At 38.1% G+C, this 25,093-nt stretch overlaps 1 protein-coding gene across 1 annotated transcript in view; it reads right to left on the bottom strand.

The window, feature by feature from the left end:
• Window positions 1-25,093, bottom strand: part of LOC126163030 (adrenodoxin-like protein 1, mitochondrial) — a 68,224-nt gene that overhangs the window by 17,750 nt on the left and 25,381 nt on the right. The window contains exon 4 of the mRNA XM_049919903.1: window positions 2,859-2,999. Coding sequence (XP_049775860.1) covers window positions 2,859-2,999 — 141 coding nt within the window. The remainder of the gene's footprint in view (window positions 1-2,858; window positions 3,000-25,093) is intronic.

The raw sequence follows: 25,093 nt of genomic DNA, 5'->3' as shown, positions 1-25,093 counted from the left end.
TAATGTTCTACCGATGTTACTACAAGATGTTTCACTGCATGATAGAATGGCGATGTACTTCCAACATGATGGATGTCCGGCACAGAGCTCGCGTGAGGTTGAAGCAGTATTGAATAGCATATTTCGTGACAGGTGGATTGGTCGTCGAAGCACCATACCATGGCCTACACATTCACCGGATCTGATGTCCCCGGATTTCTTTCTGTGGTGAAAGTTGAAGGATATTTGCTATTGTTATCCACTGACAATGCCTGACAAAATGCGTCAGCGCATTGTCAATGCATGTGCGAACATTACGGAAGGCGAACTACTCGCTGTTGAGAGGAATGTCGTTACACATTTTGCCAAATGAATTGAGGTTGACGGACGTCATTTTGAGCATTTTTTGCATTAATGTGGTATTTACAGGTAATCACGCTATAACAGCATGCGTTCTCAGAAATGATAAGATCACAAAGGTACATGTATCACGTTGGAACAACCGAAATAAAATGTTCAAACATACCTACGTTCTGTATTTTAATTTAAAAAACCTACCTGTCACCAAAGTCGTCTAAAATTGTGAGCTATATGTTTGTGACTATTACAGCGCCATCTATCACAAAGTGAAAAAAGTGGTCCAACTGAAACATTCATATTTCTTTACATACTACATGAATATGTAATACAGGGTGTATATGTGGACAAGGAAAAAAAATTCCCGGATTTCCCGGTTAAAAATACACTTTCTCCCAGGTAAAAATACACTTTTTCCCAGTTAAGTGACCTCTTATTCGGCACTGTAAAATGCATCAATTCTTTGAAAGTTAATGGTTTTATATACCGGAGTAGAATTTCCCGGCCCTTTAGAAAACGTTACTCGGGGGGAAAAACATGTTTTGAAAGACCTTTGATGTGCAGCAACATGCACGCTGCATATTTTCGTATTGCAAAGGTATAAATTCGAATTCCACCAAACACTCCAAATCACTTTCCGAAGCATTGAAATCGAGATTGCGATGCGCTTTTGTAAGCCAGTCATAGCTCATGTCACGTGATCTCGCCAGCTGACGACAGCATAGGATATGTGATGTAGTCAGCCAATAGCAAGATCACTCTTAAGTAGCGCGAACACACAAATAAGAAGAGTTAATGGTTTAAATTAATATATACATACTATTCACCTATAACATTGGTCTCTAAGATTAATAAGCTGGAAGAGAAGCTAAGCTTCCACATATAATGTTGATCTTTTTTGCGCTTGTTACACTTTAAGATACATCACACAAATGTGCCAGTAAAATTTTTAATAGCGACGTAAATGTCTGATCTTCTGGGCTCGAAATTCTTCTAAATGGTCGTCCTCAAAAAGTTGATTTCTAAATGAGAATCAAACACTTTGTGATTTAAGAAATTCATCGTACATTATTGCACATAGCTCATCTTACGTAAAAGGAAATCTACTTTGAATGTAACGCTTTTCAAACCACCATTCGCAATATTTTCCCGCGACCTGTTAGAAATAGGTTCATTTCAGCAATTGCAAGAGAGTGCCAGATAACAAGCGTCACCGTGCTTGCGCAGCTACAATGACGCAGGAAGCCCATATGTTCGTACGTGTAAAACATATATAAGATATATCTAAAAACAAAGATGATGTAACTTACCATGCATTTCTTTGATAATGATCAACAAGAACCAAATAATAGACTGCGTATGGTAGAACATGTTCTGAACGAGAGTTAGGCGAAAAGCGTTGGTATGTTGATAGACACACAAACAAACATAAACACACACACAAAATTCAAGCTTTTGCAACCAACGGTTGCTTCATCAGGAATGAGGGAAGGAGAGGGAAAGACGAAAGGATGTGGGTTTTAAGGGAGAGGGTAAGGAGTCATTCCAATCCTGGGAGCAGAAAGACATTCCCTGGATGATCTCGTCATTCTGGAGGATACAATGGATCAACGCAAGTATACATATATCATTGAGAACCATGTCCACCCCTACATCTACATGCAGTTTGATTTTCCTCCATACAATGTCATCCAACATCGGGACAATCCAATATGACACACAGCTTGCAGTATACGTGCATCGTTTGAAGAGCAACAAGATGAATATTAATTTAATGGATGATTGACGTGATCAAATGTGCCAAACAGAAGGATGCTGAAGATTAGACGGGTAGATCACATAACTAATGTGTTGAATAGGATTGGGGAGAGGAGTAGTTTGTGGCACAACTTGACTAGAAGAAGGGATCGGTTGGTAGGACATGTTCTGAGACATCAAAGGATCACCAACTTAGTATTGGAGGGCAGCGTGGAGGGTAAAAATCGTAGAGGGAGACCAAGAGATGAATACACTAAGCAGATTCAGAAGGATGTAGGCTGCAGTAGGTACTGGGAGATGAAGAAGCTTGCACAGGATAGAGTATCATGGAGAGCTTCATCAAACCAGTCTCAGGACTGAATACCACAACAACAACATTTCTGCTCAAACCACCAAAGAGTAAACAATATATTTAATCCCCATTTTTATTTTTTATTTTGTGTGGCTTCGGCTTCTGTTGTTGTCTTTTATTTTTGGTATATCTCTGACATGTTGCTTATCCCCTTGTAACTTCTTATGTTTTTAGATTTTGTGTGTTGTTAGCATTTATTGTTGTTTCCCTCAAAATCTATCCTGTTTCACTTTTATTGATATGGATAGAGTTCGATTCTTACAAACTGCCTATTCCTCCATTTATTTCCTTAGCCTTGCCCACAGAAGCATTCAAACTTTCAAAAACTACTGAATTTAGCATCTTTTGTACATATCTGTCACAATCTGCTGCTCTATGCAACTTGATAATCAGAATAATGAGGTTTTCTTACCTAGTCTTGAATTTTCCTTAAGAAAGGGAGCAAGATCAAGCAGGTCCTCTTCTTGTTCTTCAGCAGGTGGAAGTTTGTCCAAATAATCTCCAAGCACATAAATATGGCAAGTTGTGCAAGCTAACGATGCTTCACAAGCACCTGCCAATAAAAAATATCAATGATATTACAAGTGACAATATATACAAATAGGAACAGCAATAGGGTATTTGATTGTTTTCTGGAAATTGTCTTAAAAGATTAATTATGTTATTTTATACTCAAAACATTCTTTTTTCCTCATGAATTTCAGCATTCATATAAATAATAACAACAATAATAACAACAACAACAACAACAACAATAATAATAATAATAATAATAATAATAAAAGCCAACTAGAAAGCTTCATTTGAGACATGTGATGATCACTGTAACGGTACTTTGGCTACCGCGCCTCCGCCAATACAAAGATATGATTTACGATCGCGCATGCAGAAGAGCGCTGCGCCAGCGGCCAATTTTTATAAATAATTTTGATCTTTTTTTTTTTCTTTTTTTTCTTCTGCATAGGTGTTTTTTGGCACTGTGTTAAATATGCTTTTAAGTGGAAATTAAAACTATATTACGAAACGGAGTTATTTCAGTAGTGATTCGAAATGGTTATCGCCAAATTTATAAATTAATCCCGACAGTGACAACATAAAGAAATTTTCATCAGACGGAGAACAAGAGGACCAGCAAACAATGAGAAAAAGGACATCCTACAAGAAAATTAAGAAGTACTCCAGACGCAGCCACGAAGACTATATTATAATAAATACTACATTTCTAACAGAGTTATAAGGTAAATTTAAACTTATTTCTGATGCTATTTCCTTACAGTCTCTTTTTATAGTGTTGCCGACCCGGTCTGCCATGCACGGTCAAATTACAGCACTATCTCAATCAGTAATACGAAGTCCGCCTTATCCATAACTTATTCCATCAAAATTCAAAACCCAATCAGATTTTCTATTTTGAATTTTCACGGCAGAACCCCAAGGAAAGGAAACACTACACCACGACATCACTGGGTAGCACACTGCACATACTGTTATTAAGCTCATTCACAGTGATATCTTGTTTTGGAAATTACATTTCAGAAAATGGGTTACAAATGGTGTGTAGTTCCTTATGGTACAAATATATCATAAAGTACAAATAGTACAAATATATCATAAAATACAAATAGTACAAATACATCATTAAAAAAACTCTTGAAAAATGGTTTTTGATTGAAACTACCTGGCAGATTAAAACTGTGTGCCCGACCGAGACTCGAACTTGGGACCTTTGCCATTCGCGGGCAAGTGCTCTACCATCTGAGCTACCGAAGCACGTCTCACACCCGGTCCTCACAGCTTTACTTCTGCCAGTACCTTGTCTCCTAGCTTCCAAACTTTACAGAAGCTCTCCTGCGAACCTCGAGTCTCGGTCGGGCACACAGTTTTAATCTGCCAGGAAGTTTCATATCAGCGCACACTCCGCTGCAGAGTGAAAATCTCATTCTGGTTTTTGATTGTTTAAAAAAATGAGAAGATATGTAAAATGGAGTTGCAACTTGCTCGTGGAGATCCAAATGAGATAATGGACACTGCATGTGTTTATTTCTGTGAGGATCATTTTGATATATGTAAACACTCCATATGAACATATTGTTGCTTGTAGCATACTAGGCAGCATGCTGGAATCCTCACATGCAATGTTCGCAAAACTGATTCTCATTCAGAGGAAGGTTTTGTCCCTCCCAGTTCTCTTTGCTTAATACTAATGTCTCCTTAAATTTATTTTAGTCATAATATAGTTATGTAAGAGTTTTAAATTCTATATCATATTACATTTTAAAATCTATTTTTATTTAATACCTTCACTTTACACTGAATCAATTTGAGATGAATCACAAAGATGGTGTTACGAAACTGTATTTCATGCCCGACATAGTTCTTATTCTGAACAATGTGAGAAACTATTTAACAATTTCCACCCACATTATTCTTCCTACAAAAGTTGCTGAAGACAATAATTTCTCACTCCACTAGTCTCCATTGAGCTAGTTGTAAAGCTGTATGATGTTGATAGAGAGATAAATAGATCACTGCTTGGAACCTAAATGTAAAACAAATAAGACAGGGCATTATGATAAAATGAAAGTTGGTCCTGCTCTTAAGCATTTTTCAATCATTGTGTTTCAGCAGCAGTTATGTAAGCAGCAGAACATCAGATACTTTTAAGGTTATGGTGTGCCAAATGCATTTTTTTAATGTATTCTCCAGTGGTTTAAAGTAATGACCAGGAGGAACAAAAAAAACTGCAGTGCATAAAGCTATTTAAAGCAAACATGATGATGCTCTGCAGTTACCCTTAAGAGTTTTTATGCTGTTTGAAAATCTGAAACTTGAGAAAAGAGGTACCTGGAAAACAGTAGTAGTTCTGGCAACAACCATAGCAATTAACAGAGTTATCTTCTGAATTAAAAAGTTTCTGCTGTGTTTCACTGTGCAGGCTTTCACAAGTTGCCCTGGAAAACTTTTTCAGCAGGTCTGAGGGAATATTCTAGTTCCAGATTCCCTCAGTTTTAAGACAATTCAGCAATTTGTTGCTGCATCACAGTACGTCATCCCAGTCACCATGCAACGACAGTTTCTTACTTCAGTAAAATAAAAATCTAGATTGTTCTTGATGAACAAAGAGACCATAAACACATCAAATTTTGGAGGGTTTCCACTACCAGTCTTCACAAAAAACCTTTCCATTGTTACCTAAAAGTTGTAAACACATTTTCCATCACTAAATAACCAAACTGTTTGCAGAAAAAGTATGAAAAAATACTATTAACTTTGACTAACACTCCTATAACAGACATATCACTATGTCTTACTCCTAACTTGTGATGTCACTGAACTTCAGGCAATAACCAAGTGTTTTCACTCATATGACCAAATCTTGAAAATTAATGATTTTTAATCTCTGATAGCATTTTGTAACAGATATATGTATATTGACCAAAAGTGCTACCTGAATGTTCTAACCATTCAGAACAACAACAATCCGAGCCCTATTTTTTTAACACGGGAAAATAGCCTACGCTGTGTAGCAAACGGGTCAAGACGAAGAATTTATCATTACAGCTGTGAAAAGCATATTAAAATAGAAAATTCAACTCCAAGCACATGCAGTTGAAACATAACCACAAGTCAAGTCACTTCTGTGATAGTATTCTAGTGAACAGGATCTGTGGATGGGTTCCACAACAAGTAAAAAAATATTAGAGATGAAGAGTACAGGAGGAGAAATAAACACAAATGGTTACTTGTAAATAACATTGTGATATTGCATATAACAGGGGTTTTGGGGCATTATTCACCTCAAAAGTAATTTCATTGACTATTGGCCTTTCCAAGATCTGTAAATTAATGGATTTCCAAGCATATACTTGGTTCTTGTGATCTTAATGGACTTCATCATATTTTCTTAAGACTTTCTCCACCTTATCCCCTTCCCCTCCCTTCATAGTTTTCTCCTGCTCACACTAACAATGAAACCTTTGTGATACACTTTTTTTGTTTTGTTTTATGTTATCATACTATCTGTCCTACATTTCATCATTACTCTGCCCATTTCTTACATTTCATTATTATTTGTGCGTTCTTTAAATTTTCTTCTTTCTCTTCTAGGGTGTTCATGTCTTTCTTACATTCCTCCAAACTCCTGGATGTAAAATGTTAGCCTCACTCCAATCCACAGCCTTTCCTACATAGGAGGGTTTTAACTTTAATATTGGAAACTATTTATTTACAGCTCGTACAAAATAGATACGTGTTTCAAAGTTTTACTGACCTTCAAAGTAGTCACCAGTATTGTGTATAGCCCGTTGTCAGCAATGTGGAAGTCGTAGGATACTCTCAGCAGTGCCAGTTGTGTTGACAGTTCGAGTGGGACGGTCTATTGCCAGACAGATTTGTAGCAGTTCTGAAGCAAATGCCGTGACGTGTTTCCTTCAGTGTAGAAATCGAGATGAACTCATGAGGGCTTAAGTCAGAGGAGTGCAGTAGGTGGTATAGCACTTAGCAGCCCCATCAGTCAAAGAAATCAGTACGTGCTTGAGCATTGTCCTGCAAAATGATGGTCAGTCCTGCAGAAAGTGTCATCACTTCTGTCTCTATGCTGTTCATTTTTGAAACACAACCTACAACCAGCTTACAGACAGAAGTCATGACACTTTCTGCAGGACCTGACCATCATTTTGCAGGACAACGCACAAGCGTACAGTACAAGCAGTTACCGATTTCTTTGGCTGATGGGGCTGCTGAGTGCTATACCACTTACTGCACTCCCCTGACTTAAGCCCTCCTAAGTTCAACTCAATTTCTAAACTGAAGGAAACACTTCACGGCATTCGCTTCAGAACTGCTACAAATTTGTCACGTAACAGACCGCTCCGCTCAAACTGTCAGCACAACTGGCATTGCTAAGAGGATCCCACGACTTCCACATCACTGGTGACTACTTTGAAGTCAGTAAAACTCTGAAACACATATCTCTTTTGTACGAGCTGTAAATAAATAGTTACCACTATTTAAGTTCCAACCCCCACCCTTTTTTCCCCCTCAAAGTGAAAATGATGTGTTGTTTGTGTAACTGCATTATATCTGAATTAAACAAGACTAATTCTTTGCCATTTTTATCCTAATTACCTTCCATGTCCACTGCACCATTTTGGAGCATGCATGCCTTGATGCACTGTTCGCTATCTAAGGTGTTTTCTTTTTCTGTATTCTCTCTCACTTCCTTTGCTCTCATTTTCTCCCTCTATCTCTGTTTCTGTATTTGCATTTCAAGTCTCTCAGTAGAGAGTCTAGCTGTCTTGTCTGAATCTCTCTCCTTCCCCAATCATCATTTCCACAGTTCCAACTTTTAAAGAAGCCTCTTCAGTTAATCTTCTTCTTTTCCCCACATTTGTTACTTTGCAATCAGAGTTTCATGTTTTATTTTGGACAATGAGCTCAAGAACAGAGGTTTAAGGATGGAAGTGAAACAAATAGGCTTACAAATATTTTGTGAAACAATTTTGAAAAGGAAGGATGGGAAAGGCAGTCATCTCAAGGGGGAAATGTCAATAACAGTTCATGACAAGTATCCGACACAATACATCAATAAAAAGTTTATTTCTACCCATGTAATGAGAGTTCAACAAAGACATCAGACCCAACAGTTACATTCATCAATTATAGCTGCCTCTGCAACAAAAACTAGATGTTCTTATGTGGATCAAGAATAACAGCACAGTTCCTCAATGACAGAGCCATCTTCCCTAGGCTAAGCAATTTAATGTAAAGTGTTCAAGAATCAGAGTACAGGAAAATATGGTTGAATCAGCTGAGAAACTTGACAAGTTGGACAGGCCATAACACATTTCAACTTGTTTCACACTTACTAGCCTCAGGTGAACACTACTACACATTTTGTATGAAAATACTTTAATGCTTGATCACACAGTGGAGAGAGAAAAGACCTGATATTTTCAGGGATGTAACTGAGGTAGTGACATAGATACTATTCTTCTTCCCTGAAATATAATGACAAGGACTTCAACTTTCCCTGTATGAACTGATGAACACGATTAAAGCCAACTTTCATCCAACAATAAAACTGTGAAAACCCAGTGACCAAGAATCCAAATAGTGCCAATTATATGCTGCAAAAGAACAGGATACAAAATAATTTGATTCCTGGTTCCAGAGGAAGAGCAATTCCTTCACACAATTCAGGAGACAGCTGAGGCTTATTGTCAAAGCCATTTGGTTCCAGGTGTTCATTAATACACAATACCCACACTCGATCATATTTAGGAAAATTACAGGGAGCTTATTTCAAAGATACTTTGCTCTTTTATTGACACAGTTTTCCTGAACAAAAAGTGCACAAATGATACAAGGTAGACAAAGTTAACTGCAATTGCATAAGACATTATGGGTGATGTGAGCCAAAATTAATTTCTTTCATCATTGCAAATACATATGATATTACAAATTTACAAAAAGTAAGACTCCTGGAAGTTAACTGATATGTTGGTGTTCCTGAGATTCCATTCCACATACAATGAAGCTTCACATTTGAAGTATCAACCATCATGAATCTAACTCTGAAAGTTCATGGTTGACATTTCTCTCAGCGTGGATTTCAATGATGATGATGTTTGGTTTGTGGGGCGCTCAACTGCGTGGTTATCAGCGCCCGTACAATTTCCCAACCTTTGCTCAATCCAATTTCGCCACTTTCCTGGATGTTGATGAAATGATGAGGACAACACAAACACCCAGTCATCTCGAGGCAGGTGAAAATCCCTGACCCCGCCGGGAATCGAACCCGGGACCCCGTGCTCGGGAAGCGAGAACGCTACCTTGTGGTGTGGATTTCAATGCATGGACATTTGATGGTTACAGCATTTCTCTCATGATGGGAATCAGTGTTTGTATCACCCCAAAATTTGTGGTTGCTCCAGACCAAAACTATCCACAGACAAGGAAAAATTTTCAAGTGTAAATAAACAATCTTGCTGAAACTTGGCAGATGTGCAATACGTATTTTTTTCATTTTTGCCCAATTTCATTTTTAAGGGGTAAAACACACCCTGAAAAGTAATTTGGCATATTAGGTTTAGAGGGGATAACTACAAAACCCTGATATATAAAAAACACATTTCACATAAAAGGTGAAACGTAATTAACATTCTTGAAAACTGTATAACTAACTTTACAATAACATGAAATTTTGCAAAATACCCCACTGCCATTACTTAATTTTGTAAAATGAAAACTTATGTTACAACAAAAATTAAGGAAGCTTTCACGCCACATCCATTCATCTGTAATAAAGCTGGTTTCTCAGATACCAATTTTGGAAAAAAGGCTGTACACAACATGCTGTCAGAGTATCATCAATATACTTAATTACCTAGTTTTCTTTTATGTTTTAAATTAATACATTACATTTTAAATTCATGTCTTTTTTGTTTTTAGTTTACAGGTTCACAGGTGTCTATTTTGTTAATTGAAAACAATAAGTAAATCATTATTATGATACAAAATCATAATAATCATAATTTCTAAAGAATGATTAAAACATAACTTTTTTTGCACCACGCACACAAAGTTATTCAAATTTCTTCACATAATGCACACGATGGACAACAAAATACGAAACAAAGTTCAGCAGGGTTCTCAAACTGAGGTAGGGAATCTTCTAAATATCCTGATTTGTATCAAGCATATTTCAGTACATTGTGAAACATTGGCAAAGAGAAATGATCTTGTTGTAATGACTGCAGCTTAATTATGTTGTTTTTCAAGTGGACACAAACATCATAATCATTGATCAGAAGCCTACCTGACCATCTTCTTGCATAGTTCTTCCAAAATTAAATATCAAGTGCTGTACCTGTTCCATTGAGCCTTTTGGGATGAACAAGTGCCTTGTCTTCAGGCACAACACTCAAAACTGTTCATTCACATTGGCCACCCTGCAAATCCAGCAATAACATATATCTTTCTACCACACTGGGAAAGAGAACTTTCGTCAAATATTTTCTGAGGTGGTCAGGTGATTGTTTACCAGATTTTAATGTTGTCACAATAATATTTGGGCTTCAAAAAAGATTCCGGAATTCTTCGTCCAAACTCTCCATAAGTTTCTTTTAAAACTACGAAAAGATGGGTGCTCAATGTGGCAGAACCATTTTGAGCATCATACCTGAGGACAAGGAAACTGTTCATCTGGTGATTCCAAAAACTTGATGGGCAGGTACAGCCATCCATATAGGTATATGTGTGGATGGATATGTGTGTGTGTGTGCGCGAGTGTGTACCCGTCCTTTTTTCCCCCTAAGGTAAGTCTTTCCGCTCCCGGGACTGGAATGACTCCTTACCCTCTCCCTTAAAACCCACATCCTTTCGTCTTTCCCTCTCCTTCCCTCTTTCCTGATGAGGCAACAGTTTGTTGCGAAAGCTTGAATTTTGTGTGTATGTTTGTGTTCGTTTGTGTGTCTGTCGACCTGCCAGCACTTTCATTTGGTAAGTCACATCATCTTTGTTTTTAGATATATTTTTCCCTTGTGGAATGTTTCCTTCTATATATATATATATATATATATATATATATATATATATATATATATATATATATATAAAACAAAGATAATGAGACTTACCAAACAAAAGTGCTGGCAGGTCGATAGACACACAAACAAACACAAACATACACACAAAATTCAAGCTTTCGCAACAAACGGTTGCTTCGTCAGGAAAGAGGGAAGGAGAGGGAAAGACGAAAGGATGTGGGTTTTAAGGGAGAGGGTAAGGAGTCATTCCAATCCCGGGAGCGGAAAGACTTACCTTAGGGGGAAAAAAGGACAGTCTCTCTCCTGCAGAGTCTTCCACTGGAGTTTATCTATCAGGCTCCATAACGCTTTTGCGATTACTAAATAATCCTGTAACGAAGCGCGCTGCTCTCCGTTGGATCTTCTCTAGCTCTTCTCTCCACCCTATCTGGTACGGATCCCACACTGCTGAGCAGTATTCAAGCAGCAGGCGAACAAGCGTACTGTAACCTACTTCCTTTGTTTTCGGATTGCATTTCCTTAGGATTCTTCCAATGAATCTCAGCCTGGCATCTGCTTTACCGACGATCAACTTTATATCATCATTCCATTTTAAATCACTCCTAATGCGTACTCCCAGATAATTTATGGCATTAACTGCTTCCAGTTGCTGACCTGCTAAATTGTAGCTAAATGATAAGGGATCTTTCTTTCTATGTATTCGTAGCACATTACACTTGTCTACATTGAGATTCAATTGCCATTCCCTGCACCATGCGTCAATTCGCTGCAGATCCTCCTGCATTTCAGTACAATTTTCCATTGTTACAACCTCTCGATACACCACAGCATCATCCGCAAAAAGCCTCAGTGAACTTCCAATGTCATCCACAAGGTCATTAATGTATATTGTGAATAGCAACGGTCCTACGACACTCCCCTGCGGCACACCTGAAATCACTCTTACTTCGGAAGACTTCTCTCCATTGAGAATGACATGCTGTGTTCTGTTATCTAGGAACTCTTCAATCCAATCACACAATTGGCCTGATAGTCAATGTTGATGTAGCATTCTCAACACCAACGTTTTTGAGATTCCAGATTCTCGCGCAATTTGTCTGCTACTGATGTGCGGATTAGCAGCGACAGCAGCTAAAACACCTACTTGGGCATCATTTGTTGCACGTCGTGGCTGACATTTCACATGTGGCTGAACACTGCTCGTACCTCACCTGTCATTCAACAACATCTTTGCCTCTGTACTTCCATTTCGACTGACATCTCTGCCCAAACTCTTTGCCTTTACACATGTCTGCTTGTGTCTGTATGTGTGTGTGTGTGTGTGTGTGTGTGTGTGTGTGTGTGTGTGTTTGTGTTTGTTAGTGTCTCTATCAACATACCAACGCTTTCATTTGGTTTTATATATATTATATATATTTTCTTTACAGATTATCATTATTGTAATGCCTTTGTAAAATGATAATGAGTTACATATTATTTTCGATTAACATAATATGCTGATGTGAAATGGTTAAAAAAAATGAATTTAAAATGTAAAATAACAATTTAAAACATAAAACAAAATAATAATGAATGTGTGGATCTTTCAATAATGTAAGTTGAAAATGCTCTGGAAAGCACATACAGCTTTTTATTTTCCAAAAAGGGTATTTCAGAAACCAGCTTTAAAGTTGTCATATTTCAAAAGTAATTAATGGTGGTTGGGTATTTTGAAAAATTTCAAATTAACAAAAAAAGTTGATTATTCAGTGTTCAAAACTGTTGACTACATTTTAACTTTCATATGATACACATTTTTTACATTTTACAGTTTTGAAGGTATTCCCTTTAAACCTATTACGTCAAATTATCTTGCAGGCTTTGTTTTACCTCTTTGAAGTGAAATTGGGCAAAAATCACAAAAATATTTATTAGATTATTTTTACTCATCTACACACCCGCAAAGTTGTATCAAGATCCAAGACATAGCCCCCAACAATTCCTGTAAAGTTACAGAACTATTCACTAACAGCTTTTCAGCAGAATAATGATGTTGGGCTAACTGTAATTAAAATATGTAACAAAGTCCCACACTCGAGGAGGAGTGCTGGGGAGCACATGCAGCAATCCTGCCTGCATCACCAAGCTAGGAAAGGCCCTAGTGGAGGTGGCCTGCTGTTGCCTTTCTCCAGTCAGTTACAGAGTGCCAACTGTGTATCCTAGTAGTGCCGATGACCGACGAGTGCTTGTACAGCATTGTGCCAGGTTGGATGAAAGAAAGGGAGAGTGTGAAGCCAGGTGCTAGTACATAGCACCAAGGCAGCTGCCTAGTGTAAAGTCTGCATCCTACAGGTCACATGCCCTCACTTCACAACACACTGTGGTGAGATCTGGAATTTAATACAGCACATAGGCGCAAAGACTAGTGATCAGGAACTTTACACCACAACCTCTCCTCCCTTTGCCAGCCAAATACTGGCACTGAAAATTTTCCACCACAAAGATTCAAAGCAGCTTACCTCCAAGAAGAGCACACTGCAGAAGAATACATCAGCGATCTTGACAAACGAGGCAAGAATCGAGATTCAAGGTCTTTGTAATATTCATTCACTCTTATTCCTTCACAGTACGACTTTGTAGTGAAAGCAAAGACCTGCCAGGTACTAAACGCTGGAACAAACTCCCAGAGCAAGTCACCCAAGATCTTTCTTGTGAAATAACCTTTGCAGGCTGCCACCTATTCAGAAATACTAGGACAGTTTTGTGGAAAATATTGAAGAATTGCATCAGGAATCTTGTACATATTATCAGCGACTGTACTCAAAAGATATTTTAGCATGTCAACATTGAGCCCCAAATTTCCAAATGTTGTCATTTGTGGATTCCAACACCTAATGTCCTTAATGGGAGTTATAAGCTTTGTAGAGAGAGTATCCTGAAGGATCTGCTCAGCATCTTTCATGCCCTTTGCAGGTGAGCAATGTTTTGATGTAAAGGATCCCACACTGCTTAAATCTTCTACATAAAAGAACAGAGGATACCTGAATTTCAACATTTACTTTCTGCAATTTTATACTTTTCCCATACATAATAATGACATTATAATAATGATAAGCAACAAATTAACTGCTACTGTAATTTCCAGAAGCAAATACTGCTAAATGATGCAACAGCCCAGAAAAGTCATTAGACTCAAGACTGCAGGGGAAACGGTCTAATATGATAAAAAATGGCATTACTTGAAAAATGGGTCTTTTCAAGTTATGAGAGGAAAAAAAAACTTTCTGCGTTTCTTTTCTTTATTTAATTTTTTTTACAATTTTTAGGTGGGTTTGAGGAAGTCATGTTGAAATTCATAATCAGCATCCCAAAAAACATAAATGAGCAAATTTTCAGAACTTTTCCAAAACATTCCACGTAAAATCACCAGACACACACCTTCCATCCCTTTTCATGTAAATGTTATCAGCTGATGTAATAAAAATTTATACACAATGTGAACTGTTTTGATACCAATAACTGCTTGATTTTTGCTTTACTGGTGTCTATTACAAACTTGTCAATTTGATGTACTTGGCAAAATGTTTGTAGCTGCTGTTCAAAGACTGTATGTCCACTGATGTTTAAAAGTGATGCTGTTATATTATTTCTATAGTAAGAGATATTCTTCACACTAATTGCATTGAAAAACTGATATATGCAATGAAAACAATTATTGACAAAATAATTTAACTGGATAGATAAAAAATCTACTCACCACACGATGTTGGAACACACACATAAAAGATGGTTGTAATTGGCAAGCTTTTGGAGCCAGTGGCTCCTCCTTCAGGCAGAAGTTTTGAAGAGGAAGGAAGAGGGACAAAGGAAAAGGCCTGGAGAGGTCTAGGGAAAGTGGTAGATTTCAGGAAAGTCACCCAGAACCGTGGGTCAGGGCAGATTTACCGCACGGGATGAGAAGGGAAAGACTGACTGTTGAGTCCCCGACAATCAGTGTTTCCTTACCATCCCATAAGGTAAGTCTTCACAGACCCACAGTTCTGAGTGACTTTCCCGAAATCTACCACTCTTCCTGGACCTCTCCAGTCCTTTTCCTTTACCCTTCTTTCTTCCCCTTCAGCTCTTCTGCCAGAAGAAGGAGCCATTGGCTCCAAAAACTTGCCAGTTACAACTGTCTTTTATGTGTGTGTGTTCTGCTGCCGCTTGGTGAGTAGATTTTTTTATCTAACCACTTAAATTATTTTGATGATATATGCATCTTTATAACACACTGAAATACTATAAATCAGTGGACTACTGGTAATGTGTGTATTACTTGGACAGAATACTAGTTACTGCACTTAGGAGTGTTCTACAGGCAAAGCAGAGTCACTGGCAGCACAAATGGCTGTTCAAATTAGGGAACGGCTGACAAACGAAGATAATATAATCAAATTAGCTATCCACACAAAATACAGAATGGAGCAAGAGCTGCCAACAAAATAAAACAGCAGTTAATACAGATAAGATGAGCAATGAAACTACTGATCTTTCTAAGCATCACATATTAATTGTGCCTTTTGTTAGAACAAAAACAGAAACAACAGAATAGGGGCACGCCAAATTAATGGAAACGAAAGCCTCATTTTGCATTGTGGAGAGGACAGGTGGACAAACAAAATTACTTAAGCAAATTACATGTAAATGTCCTTAGTAAGATGGAGCATATGTTGCAACGAATACACCCCTATTACAGTGAAGAAGCAATGACATTTCTAGCATAAAAAGTAATTTGCAACAGCAGAGTTATGAATTTTCTATTTGTCAACCTGTGCATAAGCACTCGGGCCGAGCTTGGCCAAAGTGTAGATCAGCTGGACCAGATGGACAAATGACAGGTTTAGATATGTAGAGGTAATGCAGAAGGATACAAAGAAGCTAAAGGAGATATGAGTATTGTAATAAAACTAGGCAGGAGCAACTGCAATGTACAATTGGCAAAATGGACAGTTTGTTGTAGTAGGGAGTTTTGAGGTACATCCGGAAAGTAAGTACTGTTTCATCCTACAGTCACTGCAGCAACAGTGTCTTGGTTATGCACATTCACAATCACCTCTCTGGTTCACTGCCTTCCCAATGATGTCATTACAGCCAGATTGTGATGTGTTTACCTTTTCTTAGTGATCGATCAAAATGTTTAAGGCAATCTTCGAACCCACCGACTGTAGCATGTTCCATAATATGGTTTTTGAACACAAAGAATGTTAAGCCAGCTGAAATTCATTGCCAACTTGTACAGATTTATGGTAAAATGTAATGGCTAATGGAACAGTGAGAAAGGGGGTCAGATAATTCAATGAGGGACAAACCAATGTTCATGACAGGTCAACGTTCTTATCAAGTCAATGTTCATGACAAAGCATAGAGTGGGTGGGCTCCTGTCATCAATGCTGATTTGGTGGAGAAAGTTAATAAGAAAATTCATGAAAACTGACAGTTCACAATAAGAATTCTTTGTGAAGGGTTTCCACAAATTTCAAAAACTCTTTTGCATGAGATGGTCATAAATCACTGAAATTTTCACAAATTGTTTTCTCACTTTGTTCCAAAAATGCTTACAGATGTCCAAAAATGATGAAGGAGAGGACTTCTTAAACAGAATTGTGACCAGTGATGAAACTTGGGTTTGTCATGTCACTCCAGAATCAAAATAACACTCAATGGATTAGAGGCACTCATGATTCCCCAAAAAATAAAAATTTGAAACTATCTAGTCAGCACTAAAAAAAGAAAAAAAATCATGGGTACTGTGTTCCAAGACAGACAGGGCATTCTCTTTGCTGAGTTCCCTCCCAGATGTGAAACCGTCAATGGAGTACAATACTGTGAAACACTGAGAAAATTTTGGCATGCAATTGAAAACAAAAGGTGTTGAATGCTCAGTCAACACACAGGGTTACTTCTTGACAACAAATATCCACATTCTGCTGGCGCCACTACAAAACCTTTTTCAACAATTTGGATGGGACCAGTTTAAACATATACCACAGAGCCACAATCTCGCACCCTCTGACTACCACTTGTTCGTAAGCAAGCATTATTTTCGGAGGAGAACGATGATGACTAAAAGTCATCAGCAGTGGCTGTCTTCACTGCAGCATCTTTGTACACAGAGAGCATAGAAAAGTTGGTTTCCCACTATGACAAGTGTCTGAACAACGTAGGCAATTATGTAGAAAAATTGTTTAAGAATTGCTCTTTCTTGTAAAAATATATTTTGGTTTGAAAAAAGTTTTTATGGGTTTTTTCCAAAATAATACTATCTGAAACTGTGTCGTATAAATGCGTAAGGAGTGTGCCAAGGAGAACACTACAATCCAGAAAGAGTTGGTTTGAGTACAGAGCCAATGGATTGCTAAATGTGAGGGCTTACGAGGACAAACGTCACTACTGAATGTCAAAGTGCTGAAAGCAGAATGGAAAATTTATCAAAAAAAAAGTCCAATTTGTCTTAAATGAGTAACAGAGTAGATAAATGCTTTTGAAACTAAGCCCACTGGCAGCAGATGTGCAATTAACGTCACAAATTTCATAAGGTAGATCTACTTGAAATTGTGCACCCTGTAGAATTGCTGAAACCTGCCAATTTTCTGGGTTTGTGAAGGACCATCTTTAAATAAAACACTCAGATGATGTATGGAAACTCGAGTGTACCATATCTAAGGAGAGCATGCTCTTCAGCAGTCAGTCATACATTTGATAGGCATTGTGGTGTTGACAATGCAAGTTTCTGTTTGAATGCATGAGTGTTTTTTGTCAAAGGTTTGAGTGTAACAAAAACATGACTCCTATAAATTACACACAGGTTTTTGGTCTGAATTTTTGTAGCCAAACAGAGTGGAAAGCGAGATGTAGTTTTGGAGAAAAGAGAGAGAGAGAGAGGGGGGGGGGGGGGGGGAGAGGGAGGGAGGAGGAGGAGAAGAAGAAGATTTAATTGGTTGAAAACATGGTAATTAAGAAAAACTAAGTGATTTGAGGGAAAATTTAAATGGAAGTCTCAAATTTCATCTCTTCAAGGCTTAGCTGTTCCACACACAAATAGTTGCATGGGTGTGACATTTAATGGTCAAAATGGCTGCCTTTGAACTACATACCAAATTCAAGACATTTCCACAACAGAAGATGCCAGGAAAGTGATTTTGTAAACATCTCTAAGGTAATGTCTCAGTGTTGGCAAGGCTCTACATGTGCAAAAGTCTAGGCCCTGAAGAGTTAGTTTTTCTTTATTTTTTACAGAGGTGGTAGGATTTTTTCACAAAACAATTCAATTTCCCCTCAAATCAATAAGTTTTCTTTAATCATCCTTTTTCGCAAGCAATTTAATCTATATTTTTGCCAAACTATTCCTCTCACGCTGGTCATTTTGTTCCCGCGTTTTGTCCATTTCCCACTCTTTCGGTTATGAAAACACAAAAACCTTTCCTCCATTACCCATTCCTCATTTGGCAGTGAAAAATCAGACAAGAATTTATTGTCTAATTTATAGGAGTCATGTTTTTGTTACACTCAAACATTTGACCAAAAAAAGAAAGAGCCAGCCACTCATCATTCAAATGTGCTCCTTAACAACTCTCCTCTCCCCAATGTTCTACAATCTATATATTGAGCAAGCAGTGAAGGAAACAAAAGAAAAATTCGGAGCAGGTATTAAAATTGATGGAGAAGAAATAAAAACCTTGAGGTTCGCCGATGACATTGTAATTCTGTCAGAGACAGCAAAGGACTTGGAAGAGCAGTTGAACGGAATGGACAGTGTCTTGAAAGGAGGATATAAGATGAACATCAACAAAAGCAAAATGAGGATAATCGAATGGTCGAATTAGGTCGGGAGATGCTGAGGGAATTAGATTAGGAAATGAGAAACTGAAAATAGTAAAGGAGTTTTGCTATTTGGGGAGCAAAATAACTGATGATGGTAGAAGTAGAGAGGATATAAAATGTAGACTGGCAATGGCAAGGAAAGCGTTTCTGAAGAAGAAAAATTTGTTAACATCGCGTATAGATTTAAGAGTCAGGAAGTCATTTCTGAAAGTATTTTAATGGAGTGTAGCCATGTATGGAAGTGAAACATGGACAATAAATAGTTTGGACAAGAAGAGAATAGAAGCTTTCGAAATGTGGTGCTATAGAAGAATGCTGAAGATTAGATGGGTAGATCACATAACTAATGAGGAGGTATTGAATAGGATTGGGAAGGAGAAGAGTTTGTGGCACAACTTGACTAGAAGAAGGGATCGGTTGGTAGGCATCAAGGGATCACCAAGTTATTATTGGAGGGCAGCGTGGATGGTAAAAATCATAGAGGGAGACCAAGAGATGAATACACCAAGCAGATTAAGAAGGATGTAGGTTGCAGTAGGTACTGAGAGATGAAGAAGCTTGCACAGGATAGAGTAGTATGGAGAGCTGCATCAAACCAGTCTCAGGACTAAATACCAAAACAACAACAACAACAACAACAACAGGGAGGGAGTCATGATTACCCCCAAAATTTTAACCTTTTGACTGCTATAGAAGTCCCTGCTACTTGCCAAGCTGAATGCTGCATCATTATTGCCTAATGCATCTTCCTGTGCTACAGACCGTGTGTTTGAGTTTCTATCCGGTCTGGGGCTACCTGTGTGGCCTGAATCACCCTGTGCTGAATATTTCTGGAGTGCTATCTCCAAAGTCTCCTACTGCCACATTAAGATTTGTCACAGCCAAGACAAACAATAGTGTAGGTGCAAAATTTGTTTCTGACCTGAAGCTTCGCTGTAAATTTACAGTTGTTACAAATCTGCACAGACCTAAGGCTGGTCTTTTTTTGGTAACCCATCCCAAAAGTTACTATCGCTTTCAGATTCTTCGGATTTGAAAGCACTATCACTTACACCACTTGTTGAAACAAGACTGTATACAGTGTCACAACTGTTGACAGACAGCAGGGGCTGTTGCTTCCACAATCTGGAGGACACTGAATAATTCACTCCCAGTACTGCCAATCACACCTTCATGGTCTCACAACTAAACACTTGCCATTTCCTTTATTGAACAGATGATAAGAAAAACACTGATATCAGTCCTGGTGAATAGTAAGATTTAAAGTAAAGTTGAATGCAGTAAAATGAGATCACAAAAGACAAGGGTATCTGAACATAACTAAGCAGCCAAAACTGTCAAAAGCTACTGAGTTATGGGGTGGAAATTCTGTACTATGATTAAACTCATCAACAGCATCCAGGTACCTGAATGATGGCATATCTACACTCGTCAGTAGAACTCAGTTGTCAACAATGATATCCATGTTACTCGTCAATAGCACTGGAGAAGTTGAGTGGGACATGCTAAGAGTGGGACATGCTAACACATCAAAAGCAGTCAATTGGGCTACACTAGTGCTACACTTGCTCAATCATCATTTCAAATAAAAGGCACATCTCCAGTCAAACCATTTAATGCCCTCTTATTAGTACACAAACAATATTCAGTTAAAATATGGCATTCTGTTATGATGATGCCACACATTCTGTAGGCTCATCACGACGAAGTATGTAGCCATGGGTTGAAGGGCAGTGCCCACTACAGAGATGAGTTAGAAAGATTTCATTTCATCTAGCATCAAAACCAGCCAAGTCAAAGACAGCCTATTTTTTCAATAAGGATGCAAACTCTCAGTCAAAACAATGGTCACAAATGCCCTCTTGTTTTGTGAAAATTTATTCATGATGAACCCCCTTTTTTGTTATTTTAGGTTTTGACTTTGCCCTTTTTGTCACTATTTTATACATTTTACTCTTTTTATGAAAATGTACTCTTTTTAAATTCCAAAATTTTGTTAAAAAGCAATTAAATGAAAATAAAGTGACACTGCAATCATTTTCCTTTATAGCAATACAAAAGCATTTTGACAAATTGGATAACACAGAAACAACAACATTAGAAAACTGAGGCATATACAAAATAAGATTTCTCTCACTGAAAGTTTGTATTTCACTTAGCTATTTAACACAATAAGAAGAAAATGATAGGCAAATAATCAAACATGTTAACAGAACCCTTATTATGATAGACACTGTTCATTCATACTGAGTAACATTGTTATTTTAGTTCAACTGGCTCTCATTTAGTTTACAATATCAGGCATTTCACATGGACCACTGATGCAATATACACATTACACTCCACAATAACAACAAAATACAAGCGCTCAGGAAACAGGATTGTTTTTGTGCCAATTATAGTATGAAGCCTGTGAACACAAAAATTTGTGCGAAGGACTGCTGTTGCCAACATACAAATGAAATATTATGACAGCAAAGAATATACAACATAAGTAATTATTTTGCCTACAGACATGGCCATGTTGCTGCATAATCTATGTGCACAAGATTCCAAAGAAAAATGCTGTGGCATGAAGATTTTTATTCATTCCTTGAAATGGCGGTTTGAATTCACTGCCTGTAAGCCTTCACCCATTCTGTTGCACAACAAAGAATTCAATGCTCTGTAAGATGAAAACATGATAGATTTTGAAGTATATTCTTGTTTCATCTTAGTGATAAATTTCTACTTTAGAAACTTCCTGGCAGATTAAAACTGTGTGCCAGACAGACTCTAACTCGGGACCACTGCCTTTCGAGGGCAAGTGCTCTTCCAACTGAGCTATCCAAGCACAACTCACAGCCCATCCTCACAATTTTACTTCTGCCAGTACCTCGTCTCCTACCTTCCAAATTTCACAGAAGTTCTCCTGCAATCCTTTCACGACTAGCACTACTGGAAGAAAGTATATTGCAGAGTTTTAATCTGCCAGGAAATCAGCGCAAACTCCATTGCAGAGTGAAAATTTCATTCTGGAAACATCCCCCCGGCTGTGGCTAAGCCATGTCTCCGCTGCAGAGTGAAAATTTTATTCTGTTTCTACTTTAAATTAATAACTTTAACACATTTCTGTAAATTTTGTGACTGGCATTTTAGATACTAGACACCTCACTTGTAGATTTGAATTAAATGATTGATAATTCAACAATGTAGCAAAAGCTACTTACCGTAAAGAAGACACGTCAGGTTGCAGACAGGCACAATTAAAAGACAGCCACATGTAGCTTTTGGCCATGTGAAGTGTGCTTGCGTGTGTGCTTGCGCACGTGCACGTGCATGTCCGTGTGTGTCTATATATAATGTCTACTAATGAAGGGTGTGGCCAAAAAGCTACATGTGAGTGTCTTAATAGTGCCTGTCTGTAACTTGACGTGTCTTCTTTATGGTAAGTACCAATCTCTCTCTTCCTTCATTTTTTGAGGTTCCTACCTGGAGTTTCCATTGTTTGACTGATGATTCAATTGTCTTTAAATCTAAACAGGGACATGGGAGGGATATTAGGAACACAGTCATGACCGTTAACCTTACATTTCTTAGCAGCACATAATCAGTGACGCAAGGGGATTTGGTCTGATCGTAGGAGTGATTATTCAGTTTCTCTTGACATAGTTATTGACTGAACAGTACACACAGTCAAGGAGAAAGAGGAAGTCACACTGGCTTTTTATCACACAACAGCGTGCTTCTAGGAAAAATCAGACCCACAATGAAAAGGCACCCAGTACGAACTGCATTTTTTCCACCCAATAAAACAAGGGTTCTTTTTTTCCGTTCCATAGATTCGTGCTGAGGAGATGCTCGTGGATGTAGAACATGTCATTTGGTGTTATTGGTGTGAGTCAAAGGTGACCTCAGTTTATGGAAGGCAGGGGTATAACAGATCCTGTGCCAATGTGGCAACATGTAGATTGACAAACAGTGTGCACCACTGAACATCGATGCCAAGAACATCAGCAGCACACTCAAGTTATGTATCCCAACAAGTTGGCAGTCACAGAGCTCTGTCTGTCCATGACTTATGCGATGGAACACGAACCCTGCCTGGATTAGCACAAACTTCAGAATATTGGGACAGCATCACTAGACAAGACACTGAAAATATGTATCAGGGACAATCTCAAACTGGGACTACAGCTATAATCTCAGCAAGGCCTGAGAATCAGTACTGGGTGTAATGAAGAAGACACTGAGCAAACACAACACTCTGGCAGCTAGGGTGGACAGAGTAACTATACCCAAGCTACCGCCACCGGGCCACCTTGCCAGGCATCGCTCACCAGACGGCAATACAGTTGCTGCCTCAGATAACAATGCACTCCCTTAGGTGTGAGCAGCATACAGAACAGCTCACAGGAGGAGGGGATATAAATTACTCTTGCACCCGAAGTCAGTTCGTCAGCACACCTGTAGGTGGCAACATGTCTGATCACCAAAATACTGTGCCCACTGGATACTGTGAAAGAGCACTACACCCATAGATTTTTCAATCATCAAATGAGTTGTTTGAAATCACTCTGGAAATGGGGACTAGTAAAGTGCAAAATTACAGTAACCAGCTGGAAACAAGTATTATGATTTCAGGATCATAAATACAGTTATCTGTGTATATGAGGCAGTTGCTAAGCTGCACGAAGTGATAAAATGGAAGGATTTATTATCTTTCTTGGGAGTGCACAAGTTTCTCGTGCAGACAAGAGGAAGTATGTCTATGAACTTAACTGTGTGATGAAAATAATAGGACTCAATATGGAATGAATGTAATAAGGACAACTTGGTCAAGACAAGACAAATTTAATGTGGCAAGCTGGGCATGGACAATATGCCACTGAGGCAGCAATGTCTAATTCTACTTCAGTTTCTCTCTCCCCATCTGAGGCCTATTAGCATGAAGGAGAGAAAGGAGATTGATCAATGGGAAATAGAATAAATGTAAGTTAAAGTTGGAAGCAATTACTATACCAATAAGCAAAGGCACGTACCAAATGACAAGAGCAAAGTGGATCTGAATTAACTAAAATTCTGGAACAGGCTATACACTTATGAGGGCAAGTACTGGGGTAAGGTTCAAACAAGATATAAATGCTACAAGATTTTGAGTGAAATAGCAAGGTATTCTACAAAGTGTAGTTTCAGTTTTCACCTTGAAAAAAATAAATATACATAATGAATTATCTGTTTGCAGGTACATGTCCACAGTCCTGGTACACACTGAAATCCCACAAGACAATACCATAGCACTCTGCTAAAGTAATCAAAACAAAAAGATACTGCCAATTTTTAAACCAGACAAAGGCTGTGCCATTTGGTTTTGCTTAGTGCAGTGGCATGCTACGGTACTGTGGCATGGGATTTCAATGTGTACCTGCAAACAAAAAATTAATTACGTAGCCTTATTTTAAGAAGGTGGAAATTAACTCTCTGTGTCTACTTCTTATAGTAACATAAGTAGAAAACAATGATGGGAAATGAGGTTATAGGAAAAAACCTGACAAAAAAGGAAAGTTGCTGGTTGAGAGTGGTGAACTTGGGAGCTTTGAAAACAATGGCAAATGAGAAGGAACATTTATTATTTGTTTTACTTATTATCAGGCTCCGTGAGATCATGCAAGTCAAGACTGCTTGGATTAAATCAGCTAATCAGCACAAAGTTCACAGAATGCTGATTAGAAAATTTATAAACAAAGAACTAATAATAGTCAAGATCACAGTATATGAATAAATAACACACTACAGAGAGAAGTGATCAACTACAGCAAGGAACTCCTGTGGAGGAGAGGAAAAGTTGGCTTTAGTAGCAATTAGGGAGATAAATGGGTAGGCTAATAAGTCATGATTGCAAAGAATTCTAGCAGAACACACAATGGTCCCCACATGCTACATAAACAGATGAAATGTGTTTTAAAGAAAAATGGCATCAAGAATTCCAAAGAATCACAATTCTACCCAACAGTAGTAACTTATGCCCACACTGAATGTTATTTGTAATATCTTTTACCTTTTAAATCTTTATAAAAATAATACAAACAATAAAATAAGGAATTGTCCACCTTGGGGACAATCAGTACCCAGTTGCTGTGCATGCCCTGCAGCATCACTGATGGGATCCCAGTGGCTGCTACCAACTTGTTTCCCTGAAAACTGGAAATAGGAACCCCCTACCCAATGTATCCTCAAATCCTGCCCTCGTCCTTGACTATCTCTGTTAACATACAACGCC

The sequence above is a fragment of the Schistocerca cancellata genome, chromosome 2, assembly GCF_023864275.1.
Source record: "Schistocerca cancellata isolate TAMUIC-IGC-003103 chromosome 2, iqSchCanc2.1, whole genome shotgun sequence".
NCBI lineage: Eukaryota > Metazoa > Arthropoda > Insecta > Orthoptera > Acrididae > Schistocerca > Schistocerca cancellata.
This window is presented reverse-complemented; position numbering and strand designations above follow the sequence as displayed.